The 21636-nt window shown below is 32.0% G+C and overlaps 1 protein-coding gene and 1 long non-coding RNA gene across 2 annotated transcripts in view; one reads left to right on the plus strand and one right to left on the minus strand.

Moving 5' to 3' along the window:
- The first annotated feature begins 6340 nt into the window (after positions 1–6340).
- On the plus strand, positions 6341–7816 carry LOC131957607 (uncharacterized). Its single transcript, XR_009389113.1, has 3 exons — positions 6341–6441; positions 7236–7359; positions 7623–7816. It is a non-coding gene; the product is annotated as an uncharacterized LOC131957607 (long non-coding RNA).
- Positions 7817–20462: 12646 nt separating this feature from the next.
- The window catches only part of LOC131957616 (putative leucine-rich repeat-containing protein DDB_G0290503), a 30688-nt gene continuing 29514 nt past the window's right edge, over positions 20463–21636 (minus strand). Inside the window, exon 8 of the mRNA XM_059322350.1 lies at positions 20463–20866. Coding sequence (XP_059178333.1) covers positions 20463–20866 — 404 coding nt within the window. The remainder of the gene's footprint in view (positions 20867–21636) is intronic.

A 21636-nucleotide genomic window follows, 5' to 3' on the forward strand; every position in this document is an offset into this window, starting at 1 on the left:
TCATCATATTCACATGTTCAAATATTACACTCTTTGCTGTAGCTACCATAACAAGCGCATCTTAGATGTTAGATCTTGGATGTTAGATATGTCTTTTATTTCGTTGACGGTGTCCTCAATTCAAGCAACTATCTATTAACATTAATTAAATGTAACGATTTTTAAAGTGGAAATCAACATTTTTATTTCTCACTTATCACAAACCAAACCCATCACAGCAAATAGTGGCAACGTATATTAAATACTAAAAAACATATGTGTAGTGTCCCATGAACAAAATTCTCCCCTATCAAGCGCTGCAAAAGATATAATGCTGTAATGCGAGGCTGCTATGACAAAACCAAAAACCAAACATATACAAATTTTAAGAGAAATAAAATTTTGAAGCTTAAACATAATGCATAGTTTATAAGCTATAAAATTGTAATAAATGGCTATAAAATAAAATGGCGACTTGTGTTCTTCTCTGTGTTAAAATATTATTTAATATACGTTTGTAAATGATCTCTTTAATAACAGTATAATTATTGTTGCAGTTGAACTGTCCTCTACTTCTTCTTCTAACATCTAAGTAACAACAAAAAGTAGAGCAAAACTAATTGTACAAATGCGCAATAAAAGTCAATTATCATGTTCCTACTCAGACACTACACGTGATAAACATAAAAGCTGTAACTAAAATCTGTATCAAAGACTTTATAATAACAATGTGAGACAAATTAAATTAATTAATGATTAGAGTTTAATATAAATCTTTGTTACATAGCAGTAGGGTGTAATAGAGATCAATGTTAAAATGCAGTGTAGTGTGATAAAGATCATGGTTATACTATAGAAGACCTGCTTTAGTGTGATATTAAAATACAAAACACACAACATTGAATATATATATATATATATATATATATATATATATATATATATATATATACATATATATATATACACAACAGATATACATAACAATGTTTACATTACGACACAGACATACACATGCATTTAAATCTCTAATACCTTTTGTTAAAGAATTTAAAAAAAAAGAAATAATTATTTTTCCCGAACTAAATTTTGAGTTATCCTGTAACGTAAAGCCATGACTTAAAACAAAACTACAAAACACATTGGCAGAGCGAACTGTCTACTTTATTTGTGGGAACTTTAAAACAAACAAAAGTCGACAATATCTGTTTAGGTTCGGTAACCATGCCACCTGAGTGATTAGCAGCCAAACATTTTCCTCACTTAACTACTAAAAATGTGAAATTGACTTTAGAAGAACAGTAAATAGAGTAACATAGTGATTGAGTTTAGGTTCTTCAATGAAGAAAACATAATTTGCCAATCTTGTCCGTATGTCTGTGTGTATGTCTCTGTGTGTGTGTCTGTGTGTGTGTCTGTAAACACGATAACTTGAGAACCGTTACAGCTAGGTGATAACATTTCATATATAAGTATTTTATCAAAATTGTAGATCAATATCAACTTTTGAGCAATTTCCGATAACCGGAAGTGGTACTTTTTTTATTTTGAATTTTTCAATAACGCTAATTAGACTGACCAAGTTTGTACGACTTTTTCTCAGCATTAGCTTACAGCTGGGCAGTTACACTTGAAAAACTAGATTAAAATAAATTGAATCAACTTTCAGTAAATGGCTGATGAGTTTTACGCCTCAGTGACCAGGTGTCAACCTATTTACTGTCGGTGAGAATAATTGTGGTAGACGTAGACTTAAGTGTCAGACCCCATGTGACACTATCCTACCTCACCAGTTGGAATAAATAAAAATCATTGAAAGATTCACTCCAAATAACAGAACATTGAGTTTGTGTAACAATAATCTCGTCCAAGTTTGGCGAAATCAAAATTTTGGTAAATTCGTCGTTTGCATTTTGTATTTATAATCTACGTCTCTGGTTGTGGTTTATAAAGACATCACAGTATCGAGTTATTTTATAATGCGAAGGGAAAGGAACTAAAGCTGTCTTGAGTAATGTTGTAATTTTCTTTATTTTTTGCCTATGCTGTAAGCATGCCTAATGCCATAAAAAAATTGTAGCACAGTTATGTGACTGGAACAATATACAGTCTAATTTACCGTAGGAAAAAAGCAAAATAATACTAACTGAATGATTATTTACAATAATTTAGAACAAAGATGTGTACATTTAAGTGACATTAAAAGAAAATCAAGAACACTTTTTCAGCGGTAGTCAGCACAGACGTTCTCAAGAGGAGTGATTTATGGGGTTCGTGTCTAGTTGAAAACACGATCAAATTCATACATAGTTATGTCTTTGGCACTCACAAAATCTGCATTTCCTATGTGACACACACTCTTACGGTTGCTAGTAACTGCATTAGCTGTTGTGAAATAGGAAATCATTTTTAGGGAATACAAGAAAATATTTTTAAATATTACTTTTCAACTGTTAAGATTGCAATCCGGATACAAATGACGACTGACTGATAAGTATGTCCACAGGTTCTAATGTTTGCTGTTTCTTGGTTTTAAATTTACAGTTATAATGACAGAATGTTAAACAGGACCACATCTAAAAAGACAACGTCAGCGACATGTCATTTACGCCAATCAATAATACTGAATTTTTCTTTAAATATAACAGTGTTTGTTAATGAAATACATAAACTTGTTTTAATAATACATAAAGGCAAGCAATACAGGTTTAATATTATTGTTTATTTTTGTTAATGGGCATGATATATGTTTTCGTACAATTAACATCGTATAAAACACTAGGCCAGCAATGAAAAAGATCGATGTCGCTTGTATTGAATATTTTAAAAAATCGTCATTTAATAATATGTTGCATATATTTTCAGATTAAAATCAATATTAACTCTTTAATAAATTTTAAAAAATTCAACACTTGTTGACATTACAATAAAAACTTTTTTTTGCAAGTGAAGGTTATTTTATAATATTTGGAAGCTAGACGTCAAGAATAACACAAGACAAATGTGTACATTCACAATCATCATAGGCAGTGTATGAATATAACACATCTCCAGGTTTCATACAAACATCAATTGTTGTTGATGCTTCAACACATTTTTTTTTAGTCGCAACAGCACCATGAAATAACTTCGCAACAACAGAATCGTGATAAATACCAGCTGATACAGCTCGATCTTCCGTTTGTTTTATTGTAAGACTTACTTTATACCTGCCATTAACAGGGACGGAAAATTCTCCAGTGGTTGGATTAAAATGGTTTCCTACGTTTCGTTTTACAGCATGAAATTTAAAAACACTATTGTGTTGCCTGTGACCTTGTGAGGCAATAAACCCAGGTGCAGTATGTTCATGTGTATGATTGGCTGCAAGAAATAAAATAAAAGATTGTCTCTGCTCATTACAATATTTCTTACTCTAACGATGATATATATATATATATATATATATATATATATATATATATATATATATATATATATATATATATATATATATATATATATATATATATATATATATATATATATATATATATATATATATATATAAACAAAATAAGAACATATGATACTCCTTGCTGGCCTGTTCGGGTTTTGAAAATTGTTTAATTATTAAAATAAATTATAACATCATGTCATGTGTGTAAATGCATTAGTGTGTTAATCAGTTTTTCGTCTTTGCTATGGAACCTATTACCCTTTAGTCGATCAAAAGATTATAAAAATATAAAACATCAAAACTTTGTGTAAGTAATGGTGTCTCGTGTTATGTTTATTTTTATTTTTATTTTTTTATTTATATTATTAATTTTAAACACATTTCTTTTTTATACGATGTCATTCTTTAGTTAGTACTTTATAAAAAAATAAATTAAGTAAAATATTTGCTTTTTAATTTGTTTAGTACAAATCTATTAAATGGAGCTTATGAGCACCTTATTTGACTATTTAAAAAAGGGAAATAAGTCATGGAAGTGGTTTGAACGTTTGCTTATCTTTGATACGTTTGATTGTAGGAGAAAGAGGGCTCGGCTTTTACAGTAGTTTAAAAACAATGAAAAAAAAAGAATATACAAGAGCGTGGGGTGGAGTCTATAGAATAAAGATAATTCAACCGCAGCTACGGTAATCTTTTTACAAAACAACCATCAAGTCAAAACTGCAAGAATTTTTTTTTAACTACACAAAAAATTATTATGGTCGGCCGTGGGCCCCTAAATGGCATGCCCCCCCCCCCTGCGCATTGCGGGGTCTGTCGGCACTGTAGTTCCGCCCCTGGAGGATGCCTGTTTTCAGTCCAAACAATTAAACTTCCGCCAAATGAAGAGATGATTATACATCACTCTCTTACTATGTATTTATCTTGCTCGTACTGCTGACTATGAATGGTTTGACTAATGTTGTAGGTGGGTTGTTTTCACTTTTAAAGGGTTATACTAACTTTTTTCTATTCGTTTTACAATTTAACTTTACTACACATGTTTTCCACAATAACTTTCATCACATCAATAATATTAAATTCCTGATATACACAATGAAATAATAGATAAATATAGCAGAAATCACAGTCAAATAATAGATAAAACTGAACAGGAACTCGACGAACTAGAAAAATAAAACGAAATGTAATCACAATTAACTAGCAGATAATATTGACAATAAACACAATCAACTAGCAGAGGAAATTAACAATAATCACAACTAACTAGCTGAGAGAATTAATTAAATATAAGCACAATCAACTAGCAGAGACAACCAAATATAAATACATTTGCTAGCATATCATAAGCAGGGCTTTTTTCAGTTAGTTTAAGGGGAACGGCAGGTGTGGAGATGGAAGGTGGCACAATGGGACAGTGAAGTAGAGTTTAGGTATTATATTAAGATGGTATTGTTTCTACTATATGTTAAAGTCAGCAGTTTACCAAATAAATATTACCTAATCATTTTTTTATAATCTTGTGACAACTTTAAAGCATCTATTTCCAGAGTTTCAATCTAAGAACGGAACAATTGTTACTGTATATATCAATTTTTAAATAACAAAAAACATTACAACTGAAAAAAGTGTTTCTTTCGGATAATGTTCTCTTGGAAAAGGGGAGGTGTTTTTAAATCATTTCATTGCTAATAGATTAAAAAAGGAATTGAGCTAAGAAAAGAAGCAGACAGAAGGGAAGTGGAAAAAATATACATCTTATCAAGTCACCTGCAGCTGTCCTCAAACAGAGAAAACAGATGGTGGAAGTGGTCATGGAATGGGGTGTGGAGGTGATGGAGTCAAATTAAAGACACTAGTTGAGACTCTGACTAAAATTACAAGAACACTGGAACATCAACTGCTTACAATTTGTTCGGCAACACCAGTGATCGCCGGAACACTTGGGATTGAAATAAAACGCCTTCAATTAAAAAAAAAACAAAAAGAAAAAAAACACAAAAACAAACAAACCAAAAACAATAAAAATTTAGCAAACTACATATTGCACAAATGCACTATTAAAGACAATGAGTATCCTTATACATCACACACGATAGACAAGGACGCTGCAAGTAAAAAATGTATCAATGTCTTTATAATTAAGTGAGACAAATGAAATTTATTATTGATTAGACTTTAATATAACTCTTTGTTAATTAAATAGCAGTAGGGTGTTATAACATATAAGAAAAATACGCGTAGATTCAGCAGCAATGTAAAGGTTTCACTTTCATTCCTTTTTCATGTTTAGGCAATACATGACGTGTTATACAGAAGATGAATTATAATATAGCTCTTTAAAAACATTTAGCAAACATATAATATAGTTTGTTTTACTGTTAGTATATAATTTAATAACAAAAATATCAAATAGTAAACACTTAAAGATTCTAAATTTTAATTCCACAAAGTGAATTGAACAATGCAGAGAAATTGGATTTTCCCGTTATTATTTTTCAGTGTTAATAGGAAAAGAAGATAAGCCATTTTGCTTCACGTCTGTAAAACAAAATCAAAATAATTTTAAGGTATTACTGATTTAAATCTAAGTAGAATTTAGAACTTTAATGTAAGTTCGCATGTAGTTTACAAAACGAAAATTAAAAAAATGTCTAAATAATATAAATGTAGATCTAGTTTCAAAATAAACTGTAGCCATTTTAAAAGTTATGCAATAATATAGATCAATGCATAATATTAATAAACTAGAATTACTTTATTAGTCAAAAGTTATTTTCCAATTTAGTTTAGTTTTTAATTTTATCATTTAAAATATAAGTCTAACATGTAATATTTCAAAATCTGTTAAAGAAAGCATCTGACTAAGAAATTAAATTGACTAAAATGTATCATCAAAGTAAAATAAAATATGTCTTGTGTAGATGTATCAACACTTAAAGAAACATTTGACTGGTCAACTTGAACTATTGGATGAGTCAAATGTTTATCTACAGAGTAGCATCAGTGATTTTGTACAGCAGGTAAATTGTAATGTTTTTATTTGCGTTGGTGTGCCTTTTAGTGACATGCTTCACTTGGTATTTAAAATAATATGCTCTAAAATAGTTTTTGTTAAAGGGTGTTTTTTCTTACAGAATATGTAGATAAATCTAATGGGATGAAGTAGGTGTTTCAAATAAAATAAATATGATCAGCACATGATCATTCAGTGTTTTACATAATACATGTCTTTATCCACTGGTTATGTAGATGAATCTAAGGAATATGTTATACACAATATACTATATGCAAAAAGTGTATATGACACGTAGAAGATTTTATTTAATACTTTATAACATAAAGTAAAAATTAGATTGTACATAAATAATAATATTATCCCATTAGATTTATCTACATATTCTGTAAGAAAAAACACCCTTTAACAAAAACTTTTAAAACAATGTTATCATGTAAGACTGTTATTTGCATTGTTCAATCAATCACTTTAATTAGGGGTCGAGTCGGTAAAGCTCATTGTTGTTAAACGAAAAAGTCTCAAGTTTGAACCCTCAGGCAGATGAGACTTGTTAGCTGGGAACAGCCACTCTTCTACAAGAGAAAACTCCAAAATCAAACAACTGCTTGCTTGTAGTTTGTTCTTGGTTAGACAAAGGCTATGGGAGCAAATCCAAAAAGAGTCAATGACCTCAATGGTGCATAACCAGTTGACAAGAATAATTAATTGTGTTGGAGGGCATCCCTTCCAACACTAAAATTTAGAACGAAGAAGAAGAATAACTTTAATACACTTTTCTCACTTTTCTTACATGTCAAGATTAAGATCAGAGCCAATGGATGTTTAGGCAACATTCAGGACTCCAATAAAGATGTGAAAGATGCTATTGCTATGGTAAAAACAGCACAAAGTACTTTGCATGAACTCACAGATGTTTTTACAGGTCTGATAATTAAATTCTAAAAATTATTTTGATATTAGGCATATTGTTGAATTACACTGTTAATTATGTTCAACAATTTTTACTTTAAAAAACTTGGCGTTTAAGTTTAATTTATTATTAAATAAAGTTAGTGTTAAGGATGTATAAAAGAACCATATTATAAATAAAACTTGCCACTGTACATACAAATGACAATTCTCTGGCCAGACCTTGATTTATATTAATGTTAACTGCTGTGCATCATGTTTATATCTTGTTGACAGAATCCACAAAGCTCTACCCTCCCACTGTGATAACAGGAGAAAAGACAACACCAGAAAGTTTGCAACCAACAGATAGTGGATTAATTTCTAAAGACTTATTATCTGGTACATTTACTTATACTCCCTAAATTGTCAATCACTGATCAACACAACAAAAGACAATGAAAAGAAAAGTGTAAACACAATCAATAATTATAAGCAGTATAATTAAAACAAAAGTAAAAATGATTCATCAAAATACATAGCACTCCAGTAGTAATGTAAGAGAATACATGAATTTTAACATTACATGAATAAAATAAAAAGTATCCAGCATGATTTCTTTTACTTAAATATTTAATGAACTATACATTTCTTGTCTACATATTATTTATATTAACAATAGTTTTAGATGTGTAGTAAAGTCATATTTTTGTTCAGCCATTTAGCCTACCTGTTACCACATATTACTATTTTATCTAACAGTTGAATACAATTCAGAAACATCAAAAAGACTAAAGGATATTGAAACATTTTTATCAACCCTTCAAGACACAAAACAAAAAGCTGAAGATGACATATCAGAAATAAAACAGTGGAGAGACAACTTTGTAACAGAACACAGTGATGTGGGGAGAAAAATTGAAAAGTTGTCCAAGAAACAAAAAGAGAATTTTAAAAACTTAAGAAAACAAATAATAGAACAAGATAATAAAATGGAAAAGCTGAATCAACAAATTGACAGTTTAAAAACAAAAGAATCAGACACAGACAAAACACTGGAGAAACTGTCTCTAGATATGAAAGAATATGAAAACAACCTGCACACATTAAATAAAGAGATGAGAGTTTACACAGATAAAACAGATCATGTAACACAAGAAATTAAAAGACATTCTGATTTGATATCTGCTATACAAGAAGATACAACAACCACAGTTAAAACATTATTATCTAAGGTACCTTTTAAAGTACTAATTAGATAAGTTCGTTAAGACAGAGTTTTATTAGTAGATATCTTGACATTCATTTTTATTGTCTAAAGGTCTATATATAATCTCTTATGTAACTTTTAGAAAATCAATCAAATGTTTTTAATTTATACATTTATTTGTGGTATAACAGTCTGCCGATGGTTTTATGCTACTTTAAAAACTTCTTCAATATAGAATTATGTGTTGATTGGTTGTTCTCGTTTTCTGGTCTCTTTTTTCGTATGTATGTCTCCACCATATGTCCATCAAATTAAGGGTCTGTCTTGTAGTCATTTACCATTATTTTGGTTTTAAACTACGATAACCACTATTGAGTTGTTCTCTAAATTACCCGACCCCAGAGGCGTAGCGACCCTTCCCGGCGCCCGGTGACAAACTTTCAATCTTGCGCCCCCATCGATTTGCACCCCCCCTTCAAACTTTTGATTTTCACCCCCCAAACTATTTATAATACTAAAAAGCAGCTAAAATGACATTTTAATTAGTTTTTACAACCCATTTTGGCGCCCCCTAAGGTCGGCGCCCGGGAACATATGTACCCCCTGCCCCCCCCCCCCATCGCTACGCCCCTGCCCGACCCTTATTTTATTATTTATATAATTTCTTCCAACATTGTTCGGTCTAATATGTTTTATTTTTGCAATCATATGTATAGTCGTTTATTAAGCACTGACTTTTATATTTTTTCTCTTCAGCATGCTGTGATTTGCAAACTTGTACAAAGAAGATTGATGCCCATTGACAAAATTATTGAAGCATATAATCAAAGCTGTGCCACTATGTACGAGAAAAGAATGAAGGTAAAGTTTATAGCTTTACGTTCATGTAGTACAGTAAAATACTTGCCTATTTAACATAATTTTGTATTTTTATATCATCAGTACAAATCTTTTATCTATATTCAATCCTAAAACTAACAGTGAATAGAATACGTAATCATAAAGAAATGTTTAATCTTATTGACAGACCAAGATGTAAATTGTATTTAATGCATTTTCTGTTATAAAGTGTTTTACCAGATATTCAAAATATGAAAAGTTATATTATCATCTACGTCTCAACGAGATTGATTACTTAGTTTGTTCAAGACAATGTACTCAACAAATCAATTTACACCTGATACATAAAACATTTTTAGTAACAAATAAAAATGCGATGTAGAAATTTTATTTTACGTGTATATCAATTCTCAAAGTATCTGTGTTTATGGTAATGAAGTGTATCTAATAATTATTTGATACGGTGAAATCTGTTTTCTTGGTAGTGGTGTGCATAGTTTATCAGTCATGTGTTTTAGTAACTAATGTTCTGTCCTTAGATTGAAACTCTGGAAAATTGTGTTTTAAAGTTGACACAGTATTTACAATCAATCGGTAGGTAATTTCTTTTAATACATTTATATTGACATTAATTAAAGTGCTTTGCCACGTGTGATTTTTTATGTAGAAGTATGTTATTGTCATATTACACCTAAGATGTAGTCTAATTGTTATTTTTGGATCGACTATTTATATTGGCCTATATTATATCAGTAATGTTATGGACGTTAAACGGGAAGACATTTTTGGGTACTTAAAAACGGGAAACAACCCACTAATAAGCATTGTCAAACCAATATTAGTCTATGGTCATAAAAATAAATAGAGATAATAGCGTAGTTTCAAGCTGAACCGTCAAAATAAATATGAGACTTTTCCATAATAGACAACTGGTCTATAATGTGCAGGGTTTGATGTCTTGTGTGGTGTATGCGCATTCAACAGACATGTGTAGTTTATAAATGTTAATCTACCAGTTTGAGTATAAAATACACGTTTCTCATACATACATAAAAGAAAATAGCACAAAATAATACGTTTGTTTGATTTTAATACATGAATCAAGTGATTCTTTATTATAATTGGAATCGTTTGCGAACCTTGTTTAGATTAGGCTGAAACAATTTTGTATTTTATTTATTGCAGCTAATCATCATATAAAGCATTCTACACTGGGGTTTATTGCTTCAAAAGGTTGCTGGGACTGGAAATGGTATAACAATCATAGATCTATAACATTTAAAAGTGTAGAACGTAACGTAGGAAACCATTTTGATCCAAACACTGGAGTGTTTACCGCCCCTGTTGATGGGCTGTATATAGCACTTTTTTCAATAAAACAAACAGGAGATCATGCTGTATCAGCTGGTGTTAGGCACAGCTCTGGTGGTTTCACGTCGTGTATAAGTGATATTTTCACTAAAGATAAATCTGTTGAATCTTCAAGTGCTTTTGTGATTCAGCTTAAACCTAGAGATGAATTATTTTCTTTTTCTGGAAATGTTGATTGTGAATGTACAAATTTTTCTTGCGCGCCACTTTTCGTCTAATTGAAATTTAAAAATAAAAGTTCGGTAACGACAAATTAGTTAAGACCTGCAAATGTATATATTTTCTTTGCTATCGTAGCCTAAAACGCTATTTTTTATGCCTTCTGTTGGACTCTATTGCTGGTTACATAACATTTGAAATTTTGAAATTTGTAAAACAAATGAATAATCAGGAGAAAATAAACCGGGAGTTATTTCCCCTAAACTTCCACGAATATTCTTATATAACACTAAGGGGGATGGCAACTCGGGATACATACATTATTGGTAATCCATTTTTAATTACTTAAACTTTTCAAAATAGTATAGAAGCGCATAGAAAAAAGAATTGCGCGCCACGTGAACGCAAAAAAAAATGTGTATAATAGTCGGAATATTATTAGTACTTTATAAGTTCACATTCGATTTTTGAGAAATAGAAAAAAGTACTTTCGGTCAACGGAAATTACTCAAAAGTGAAATTTCATCTATCTATATATATAATTCTCTTCTTGGAGACGCTAGAAAACAAGCTGTAAGCGCGCTCCCTAACACCCCACCCCTACATGTTCTGGTGAGCTTTGGTTCAAGCTAAATGTTTACAGTCGTAGAGCCGGGTTTAGTGACGACTATTAAGGGCAGATAATTTAGTTTGAAAGATTTTAAACTTAGAGGAGGCTGCTTTCACGGAGGGGGGGGGGGGGGGTGTAGGGTAGGGTAGGTGTTGGGGGAAAGGAGGGTGGGGGTAGTATTGTCCTTAACGACCTACTGAGTGTGTTTTAAAGCAAATATTTCCAATGGCAGCATTGGTACTGTCGAATTCACAAATTATGAATTACTGAAAAGTAGAAAATAAAACAACTAAATAGCGGCGTATGATATGCCGCGGGTTGGCTCGTCTGAAATAGTACTTAAGTTATAGGCTTTTGAATAATTGAAAGTAGAAAAAGTTCCACTTCCGGTTATTGGGAATCGCTGAATGGTTGTTAAAGATCAACAAATTCAATAGAATATTTATATATGAAATTGCATCAACCTAACTGTAACGGTACTCAAGTTATCATGTTCACACACACACACACACACACACACACACAGACACACAGACACACACATACACATTGCACGATTACAATACTTTCTCTATTATTCGTATACAAGATGGTAAAAGTGTCATGTTATTTATTTATATTTCAAAAACATTTTGTGTTTTACCTTTTTTTACTTTCTCGTATATACGAAGTATAGAGAAAGTCTTGTAATCGTGCAAAAAAAAAAATCGAGATTTTTGCAAATCTCGACGTTTTGCATCTCACTGATACGGAAAAACATAATTTTGCAATCTTGTCCGTATGTCTGTGTGTCTGTGTGTGTGTGTGTGTGTGTGTGCCCGTGTGTAAACACGATAACTTGAGTACCGTTACAGCTAGGTTGATGAAATTTCATATATAAGTATTTAATCAAAATCGTAGATCCGTATCAACTTTTGAGCGATTTCCGATAACCGGAAGTGGTACTTTTCCTACTTTGAATTTTTCAAAAGCCTATAACTTGAGTACTATTTCAGATAGATAAATGAAATTTCATACGTAAGTAAAAGATCTAATTCTCTACCTTCTGTTAAATTTTGAGTCATTTCCGTTGACTGGAAGTAGTACTTTACGCTACTTCCGATTTCTCAAAAAACTAATGTAAATTTTAAAAGTAATAATAATATTGCGCACTATTATGCGCTTTTTTATTTCGCGTTCACTTGGTGTGCAATTAATTTGTCTACGAGATTTTATTCTATTTTTAAAACTTTAAGTATTTAAAATGGATTAAAAATCATGTCTATAGCCCGAGTTCCCATCCCCTGTTATTTTATATAAGAATATTCGAGAAAGTTTAGGGGAGATCACTCCCGGTTTATTTTGAATAATATTATGTGTTATTGATAGGAGTATCGGGCAAGTCATTGACATTGTCTTGAATATTCAACTCTAATGGACTAGTCCCAGTAACACATAACTTTTTTGTGGTTTTAAACGTATATAGTAAACAAAAGATAAGAGTATACACGAACCATAATTTTTTTGTAGTATTTATTATTATTCTGAGCATGTGGGCACAGAAATGTAAAGATGCGTGATTGATCTTAATTCAAACTAATTACCAATTAAATTAAAAGATGTTTATATTGTTGTTTTCGTAGTTTTCATTACATTTTCTGAGGTTAGATACGCTTAACTATTATATATACCAGTGAGATAAACTATCTGTACATTTTCTTATAGATTACTTTAATGCGTAAATGGTAATTGATGTGAAGAATAAATGATAACTGATAATAATCAGATAAGCTTAAAATAAAGAAAATAATAATCTGTAGTCAGACACGGGGTCCTTCTGTATACAATTTCATTTTGCATTTCATACATAATTTTGACAAAATAAAATCCTTGGGGATTTTATAATGACATAAAAACTCTATAGTATATCTTTCTGTTATAAGTTACATTTATTTTAAAAATTTTTTTCATGTTTAACTCTCTGTTTTATAAACAAAACTATCTAGGTATCTTCATAATGGTTTTAAATTATTCAGTAAATGTGAGAAAATGTATCCTTGAGTATCCTTATTATTTGTTTTTGAGGTGTATCAAAACTGAGTGAAAGTGGAGACTGTGGACACTTGTTGGATTTTTTAAAAGCCACTAAGGGTGCTGTGTTTCAGGATAAAACCATTAGATACATTGCTTCGCCATTCAATTATTAGATTCGTGTCCATTTTAACTATATTGTTTAATAAATTTTTAAAGTGTAACTTTTTTCAAAACTTTTTACGACACCGCAAAAATAGTTCTCATTCATTTATAACTATGTAGTTTTATACTAACTAGCTTAAGGAAGATGTGTCATCAATCTTTGAACGGAAAACAAGAATATACACTTGTGTGTGTGCATGGTGGGCTGTGGGTGGTATGGTCTGGAAACTTCGTAGAGTTCAGTGACTGTCTCTTATACATTTGTTTATTTTAATGTAACATTTTACATACTTTCACTTTTGTTTTAATTAAGTATATTTTCTTTTCTTTAAAAATTAAAAGCTTACTTTTGGAAAATATTAGTTAAAAGTGATCACTTTTTTATAAGCCTGTGTATGGTTTTAACTTTTGTATCACACCTACGACAAACATTTTAAAATAATGTATTTAAATGGTAATGCTATTTATGTGTCAACTACATTATGTAAAGATACATTTTGTTGATGATTTGGATTTAATTGCCAAAACATTATAAACTAAAACATACAATTAATGTTATTAAACGTTATAACTAAGTGGCTGTAAATAATCCTTTGTTTTAGTTTAACAAAATATACTACTTACTTAGTCCTCTTTGCTCCTTATGGAGCATAGGGCCTCCACCATTTCCTTCCATTTCTTCATATCCTCGGCTATTAATTTTGACATCTCCCAAGACATCCCTATTGGCTTCAGTTCTTCAAGAAGACTCCGCCTCCAGGTCTGTCTTGGGCGCCCTCTCTTCCGCTTTCCCTGGGGGTTCCACTCAAGCGCTGGGCGTGTAACATTTGTGTGAGCCTTTCGCAGTGTGTGACCCACCCAGCGCCACTTAACAAAATATACTACAGACAATGAAAAAATACCTTATATTTTTTAATAATGTATTATTTATATCCCATACAGTATATGTGTTCACTGTTTTGAAGTTTAAATTCCCCCTCCCCTTTCCCGAAAGAAAATTGTCAGAAGAAAAAATGAATAGTCATTTCTGTTTTTTGTTATTCAAAATTAATAGTAAATCTAAAATTGTTCTTTTCTAGGAAAAGATGTTTTAAAGTTGTCACTGAACTTTCAAGCAATTAATAGGCAATTTATATGTGTGAAATAATTGATTGTAAAATGTAGCAGAAATTATACAAAACAAAAAGTCGACTTTACTTGCCCCATGGGCTGTCAAATTCGAAAGAGAACCTTATTTTGTTTTTTAATTGTACATAACAAACTCTAGTTTTTGTCACCTTCCTTCTCCAACCAACCCATTAAAAGAACGTAAATAAGCCCTGCTTTCTCTCAGCTAGTTGATTGTTATTTGTTATTAAATATTTCCACTTATTAGTTCATCGTGTTTCTGTTTATTTGTATCTATTCATTTACTGATATTTTTGCAGAATTTTCTCTATTATTTGATTGTGTATATCAGGGAAAAAATAACATAGGTGTGATGACATGTTGCTAAGTGAAAATGGTAAACAAACCCTACTACATACTATTGTCAAACCAAATTTTGCCAGTAGTATGAACACAATAAAAAAATGTAATTTTCTATTATGGGCTGACTACAGTACTCTGTTATAGTATGACGTATAATAGTCGCTTGATATAGTAATACCTAGTGTTAGAGTAATATATTTTATAATGAAAAGAGACTATTGTGTATTATATTTCTTGCAGCCAATTACCAAAAGGAAATTTCTACACTTTGGTTTATTGCCTCACAAGGTCACCATCTCTGGTACCCATATGACCCATCTAACAAGACTAATTACAAAGTTTTTACATTTAAGTCTGTAGAACGTAACGTAGGAAACCATTTTGATCCAAACACTGGAGAGTTTACCGCCCCTGTTGATGGCCTGTATAGAGCAAGTCTTACAATAAGACAAACCGGAATACTTGGTCTATATGCTTCGTTACTTCTCAAATCTGGTGGTGAAGTGTCAACGCCCGGTATTATTGAGACTAGAGTACGTTATCGTGATTATTTAACAACAATTGAGGTTTGTATGAAACCTGGAGATGTGTTATCTTCAATATCTTCCTCTACGCATTGGGAATGTAAACATTTTACTTGTGCTCTTCTTGTTGTCTAACTTCCATACATTACAACACAATCTTCATTCCAAGCAGAAATCTTATTATTATTGTAATGTTAACAAGTGTTACATTTTTTATTTATTAATATTGACTAAATTTGGAACTTATATGCAATATATAAGTTAATGAGGATCTTTAAAAAAAAATATTTGATACAAACGAAGGTGAAATGTTTATAATGTTAATATAAGGAAACCATATAACATGCCCATAAACAAAATAAACAGTAATATTAATCCAACATAGTTTGCTTTTATTTTTTATTTTAAAAACCAGCTTATCTACTTTTGATTGGCGTATATGACAAATCACTGACGTTGTCTTTTAATAAATATGGTCCTGTTTAACATTATCTCATTAAAAATGTAAATTTAGAACCAACAATAGCCATGAGTGTATATATTCAACAATAAGTCGTCATTTTTATTCGGATTTAAATATAAACAGTTGAAAATCAACATACTCGTATTTCGCCACAGTATGGGAACTCTGCGGTGTACTTTTTGGAGGATGGAAAATGTAAGTATGACAAAAAAGAAAAAACGATTATTGGAAATTCTCGTGAAAGTAAATATGAATTTCACAAAACTAGATATCAAAATGAATTAAATGTAATAGGTAAAAGAAGGGGAAATTAAAAAAAAAACAGCATTGCAACCCGCACGACATTAACAACGACAAGCCAAACCCGACACCACCCGTCCCACACTCCAACTTTTGCCCTTCTCCTACCAACACATCACATTACATAGCCTAACATAGCCTAATCCAAACCTCACCCCACTAACCCTACAATATACACCCGATCACTCTTACACACGATTCACCACACATACAAAGCAAAAGACGGAATAGATTAAAAAAAAAAACCACAGCCTCGCACACCACATTATGTATAAAAAAGATTATACCCTACAACGTACATTAAAACCCACTCTACTGCCCACATCTCACACACCTTATCACACGATGCACACCTAACCACTTATCCCACACCATTCCCAATACACCACAGCCTATTCCACTACACACATAGACCAAACCCCAATCTACTTACCCCACACTCACAACAATCAACAAACCAACCATCACAGCACATGAATAGAACTCCGAACAAACCCAACATTATCCCACACCAAACCTCATTATTCTAGCCACACCACAACATATCCCAAACTTAAGCAACAAAACACCCAAATACCCCAAATCAACACACAATCATTGATCTTACACGGTATTTTGAGAAAGAAAAAGTGATTGATAGGCAACAATAAATTATGAGATTTCTATGAAAGGAATAAGAGCCACAATTGAGTTTAAAGAACCCTACATATTTTTAAAGGAGACGAAAAGTGGGTTTCAAACCTTCTATTTATTTTAACTTTTTTGTTTTTCAAAACATTAATTATCTTTTTGCATATTCCGTTATGTCTGATGTTTAATACTTAATCTTTTTTATTTTTTTTATCTGCTATCGCTTTGTCTGTGAGGATAGTTTTAACTGATATGTGCTTGAATCCAGAAATATTTCACCTTTAACTGACATGTTTTACTTGTATCTATAAAGCAGAAAAAATAGCTACGCGTACACAACTATTAATTATAATTATATAGTGAATGAATGTTAGAAATTACAGAGAAAGTTGTCAGGTGAAAATAGTAGCGAGTTATTGGTCAAGTGTGAATTAACTAGTCAAAACAATGGCTAGCCTTGACCAATCAAGGTGAGTCACGTGACTGTAGACACGAGAGGTCAGATTTAGATGAAAGTGCCAGTCAGTCGAAGAAAAGTTATTGAATAAGTCAACAATTGAGAGAATTAGAATGTAAGGAGAATAAAGCATAGCCAGTCTCGGAAGTTAGTGTAAACAAATCATCATATAAAGACTAGATCAGCAGTTAATTGGCTAAAGTGGAATTAGTTGAATGGATAGAGAAGTGGAGACATAGTAATAGAAGTCGGTGTAGTGCAGTTTATAAGAAGATGTATGTGTAGGAAACTAATAAACATAGCGGAGATAATTAAATGTATGTGGGTGTTTTGATTATACTTATAATCCAATCTCTTCATAATGTTTCGATTGTCACACGTAAAATGTGTAAGTAACCCAAGGTCTATGCTGATGTCACTATCTTATTACCTCGAGGGTAGATGCTGTTTGTTTAAATTTTTGTATGACTTCAATACTAATTATAGATCTAATGTAGTCCAACTAAGGTGCTAAGATTTCTTCACGTTCGCCACGCCCACATACGATGTCTGTTGAAAATGTGTTGTTTATGACGCGAATATTGAGTGACTAACATTTCTTTAATATGTTCTGTAAAACTGTTTGATTAGAATAAAAACAGTTTAATCTCACTTTGCAAATAGAAAAATAAAACAAAATGAAATAGTGTTTAAATTAAGTAGAAATGTAAAAATTTACAGCGGTATTTAACACACGTCCCGGTAAGAAATTAACCGCGTGTTGGATAGAAAAGGGAAGCTACCTAAAATTCTTGTTCGACGGATATATTTAATTGTTGTCTCCCTTGGACCAGTCTTCTAATGATCTCCAAGATCGAGTCCCCTGTTAAGCTGTGGTTCAAGTCTGTCTCTGTCACTCAGCTGTCTACAGTTGTTAATGAATTTGTTTAGAGAGTTTGTGCCATCTGGTTGTTGGTATGTCCCCTCTTTGACCTGCTCTGTCTTCCATTGATGTGTTGGGAGAGGGGGCGAGTGTGGTGGTGGTGGTGGACGTTAGATTTCCCCTAGACTTGTGATGCTTCTCTCGCGATTTTAATTTATAATTGATTATGTAAAAAATGTATTACGTCCACTTTTAACATCACCCAGTATAGTTTAATGTCCAGCTTTTAGGTAAATGATATTTTGTCAAGCAATATTATCTGTCGTGTTTATATTCAAGGGGGGAGTTTGGTATATATAGTCAGCCATTATTTTGTAACATTTTTGTGCTAGTCTTCCATGTTTTAGCTCAGCCCTGAACTTGACCAACATATTCGCGTAATTCTGTATGAAAAGTGACCCCCACGCTCTGTCAATGGCAATGTTATATCTTTGTAAGACACGTCTAACCGTTTGATCTTATACGTCATACTTGCCACCAGACTGTAACCTACACTTCTGCTAGTGACGTGTGCTCTCTGCAGTGTCAACAACATCCTCAGTTGGAGTGGGTGGGGGGAGGTTAGAGGACACCAAGTCCGACTATTAAAAAATATTTTTAAAAACTCGTGGAACATGTATGAATACAATAATTTTACGTTATTAATTAAAGCGTAAAAACAGACCCAAACCTTATATATATTTTTACGCTTTAATTACACACCAAATACTTTAGTTGATTTAGTTACTAAAACTAAAATAACACATTGATCCCTTAAAAAGACGCCACAATGTTCATACTTTCTTAATTTTAGAAAAGAAATTTTTTTTTGGTAGTCTTAACGTTTAGAAGGTTGCCTGTGAGCAATAATTGACGTGTTTTATCGTTAGCGTTACAGACGTATGTCCAGCTATCGCAGACCTAAAAAAAACCAATAGATCTACAATACAATACGTGGAAAGTAACTGGACGGTAACACTATTATGCCTCCATCTTGGTTACAACCCTGACGATCTGCCTGCATTATTTCCTCCATCCCGGACCTTATCTAGGATATCGCAGTCCGGCTCAACGGACATGCGTAAATTGTTAGATAAGCCACGTTCATTGCTTCTCTTTCTATACCAGAGGCGTAGCGACCCTTTCCGGCGCCCGGGGACAAACTTTTCGATTTGCCCCCCCCCCCTCAAGATTTCGATTTACACCCCCCCCCCTCAAACTTTCAATTTTCACACCCCTCAACCTTTCAATTTATTTTTCCAACCCATTTTGGCGCCCCCTAAGGTCGGCGCCCGGGGACATATGTCCCCCCCGCCCCCCCCCCCCCCCCCCGTCGCTACGCTACTGTTCTATACCAATCAAATCGATTATTTAAACCTTCATATATGTGTGAAATATCTTTAATTGATAGTATACAAATCAACTTCTATTATTTCCTTTGTTTATAATCATCCACATTGATAAAATGGCTATTTATATAGAAAAACAAATATCTCTGCTACTTCTATCCCCCATATGTGACGTCAACTATCAACTTCCGTGTTTGAGTTTCCTCCCCTCGATGGGTTGTTGTCCCTAGCTAACGGCCCTCATATGCCAGGGGTTCCGCACTTAAGACTTTTGGGTTAGCGCTACTGCTCTTTCCCATCTGACCACTCCATAACCAAAATTTGTTTGTAAACTAACTGTTGTGTGATTTAATAAAGTAATATACAGAGATAAAACTGTTGAAAATTAATTAAGTAAAACAATTCTTTTCTGATTCATATAGTTTTTACCTCATTTTTTTTCTTATTAAAATGTATCTTATAATCTTTTTAACATGTAAGCGAAATGATGTGAATATACCTAATCACACATAATAATATACTACTTTTAATTTATCAAAATACGTCATTCATTAATACGTTATATTATCTAGTCTATAACAATCTGATTATTATTTTTAAAAAATGTTACCAAAGTTGGATCAAGTTTAATTAAAGTCTTTCTGATAAAGACGAAGAAACAACATACACTGTTTACTATTAGTCGTCAAAAAGGGAACAAGAAAAATGTGTACATTCCAAATCCTTATAGCCAGTGGCTGAATATAAAACATCTCCACTTTTCATCAGAACCTCAAATGTTCTTGAAGCTTCCACAGATTGATCTTGTGTATTAACACCACCGAGCCTTGACATCTTACCACCTGATTTGTGTAAAACCCAAGCTGTTATAGCATGATCTCCAGTCTGTTTTATTGTAATACTTGCTTTATACAGGCCATGAACAGGGGCTGTAAACACTCCAGTGTTTGGATCAAAATGGTTTCCTACGTTACGTTCTACAGCACTGAATGTAAAAACTTGGTGTCTGTCATACACTTTCTCTTCGCAGCGACCCTGTGAAGCAATAAACCCCGGTGTTGAATGTTTCACTTGTTGATTGGCTGCAAGAAATAAAATACAATTAGGTATCTACACAATGCCAAATAAGCTGTACAAACAATGTACAATGAACCTAATTTCAAAACACTTGTTTGCTGTAATTAGGCCAAATTTTTACGTTAGCACTGCGACGAATCAAGCAACGCAGTCTTTAGAAATACATTTATAAATTATAAGAAAATTATATTTTCCAAGTAGATTGTTAAAGAAACAGAATGACATTTGTATATTGAACGCACGTAACCCACACAAGACACCACATCATACACGTTATGGGCCAATCATTTGTTAAGGATGTTTCGATCATTAAAAGGGTAGGCTCAGCTCTAAACAGAATACTTTTATTTTATTATTCTTGTACTATTGACTATCATTGGTTGACAATTGTTTTAAGTGGGTTGTTTCCCTTTCTAAAGTAATCAAACAAGGCTAGCAATGTACATCACTAATATTGGCCGATAGATAAAAATGTCTTGCAATAGTAACAATACGAAATTACATGTAACAATCATTATGACAATAACATAATTCTATTTAAAACAAGACCATAAGCAAATAACTTTAACTGTCTAATCTGTGAGGTAGCTAGAAAAAAGGGCCACCCCGCAGAAACATATTTCTGAGAACCCCCCCCCTTTTTTTTATATCACAATGGCTTAAAAACAAAGGGAAAGAGAATATACAAGATCAAGTAAAAAATGCAAGAAAACTAATTTTTTTTAAACTATAAAAATTGATTATGGTCGGCTGTTGGCCACCTAAATGGCGTTAT

This window comes from Physella acuta, unplaced genomic scaffold (assembly GCF_028476545.2).
Source record: "Physella acuta isolate Inbredline_101_S28 unplaced genomic scaffold, ASM2847654v3 ptg001250l, whole genome shotgun sequence".
Taxonomy (NCBI): domain Eukaryota; kingdom Metazoa; phylum Mollusca; class Gastropoda; family Physidae; genus Physella; species Physella acuta.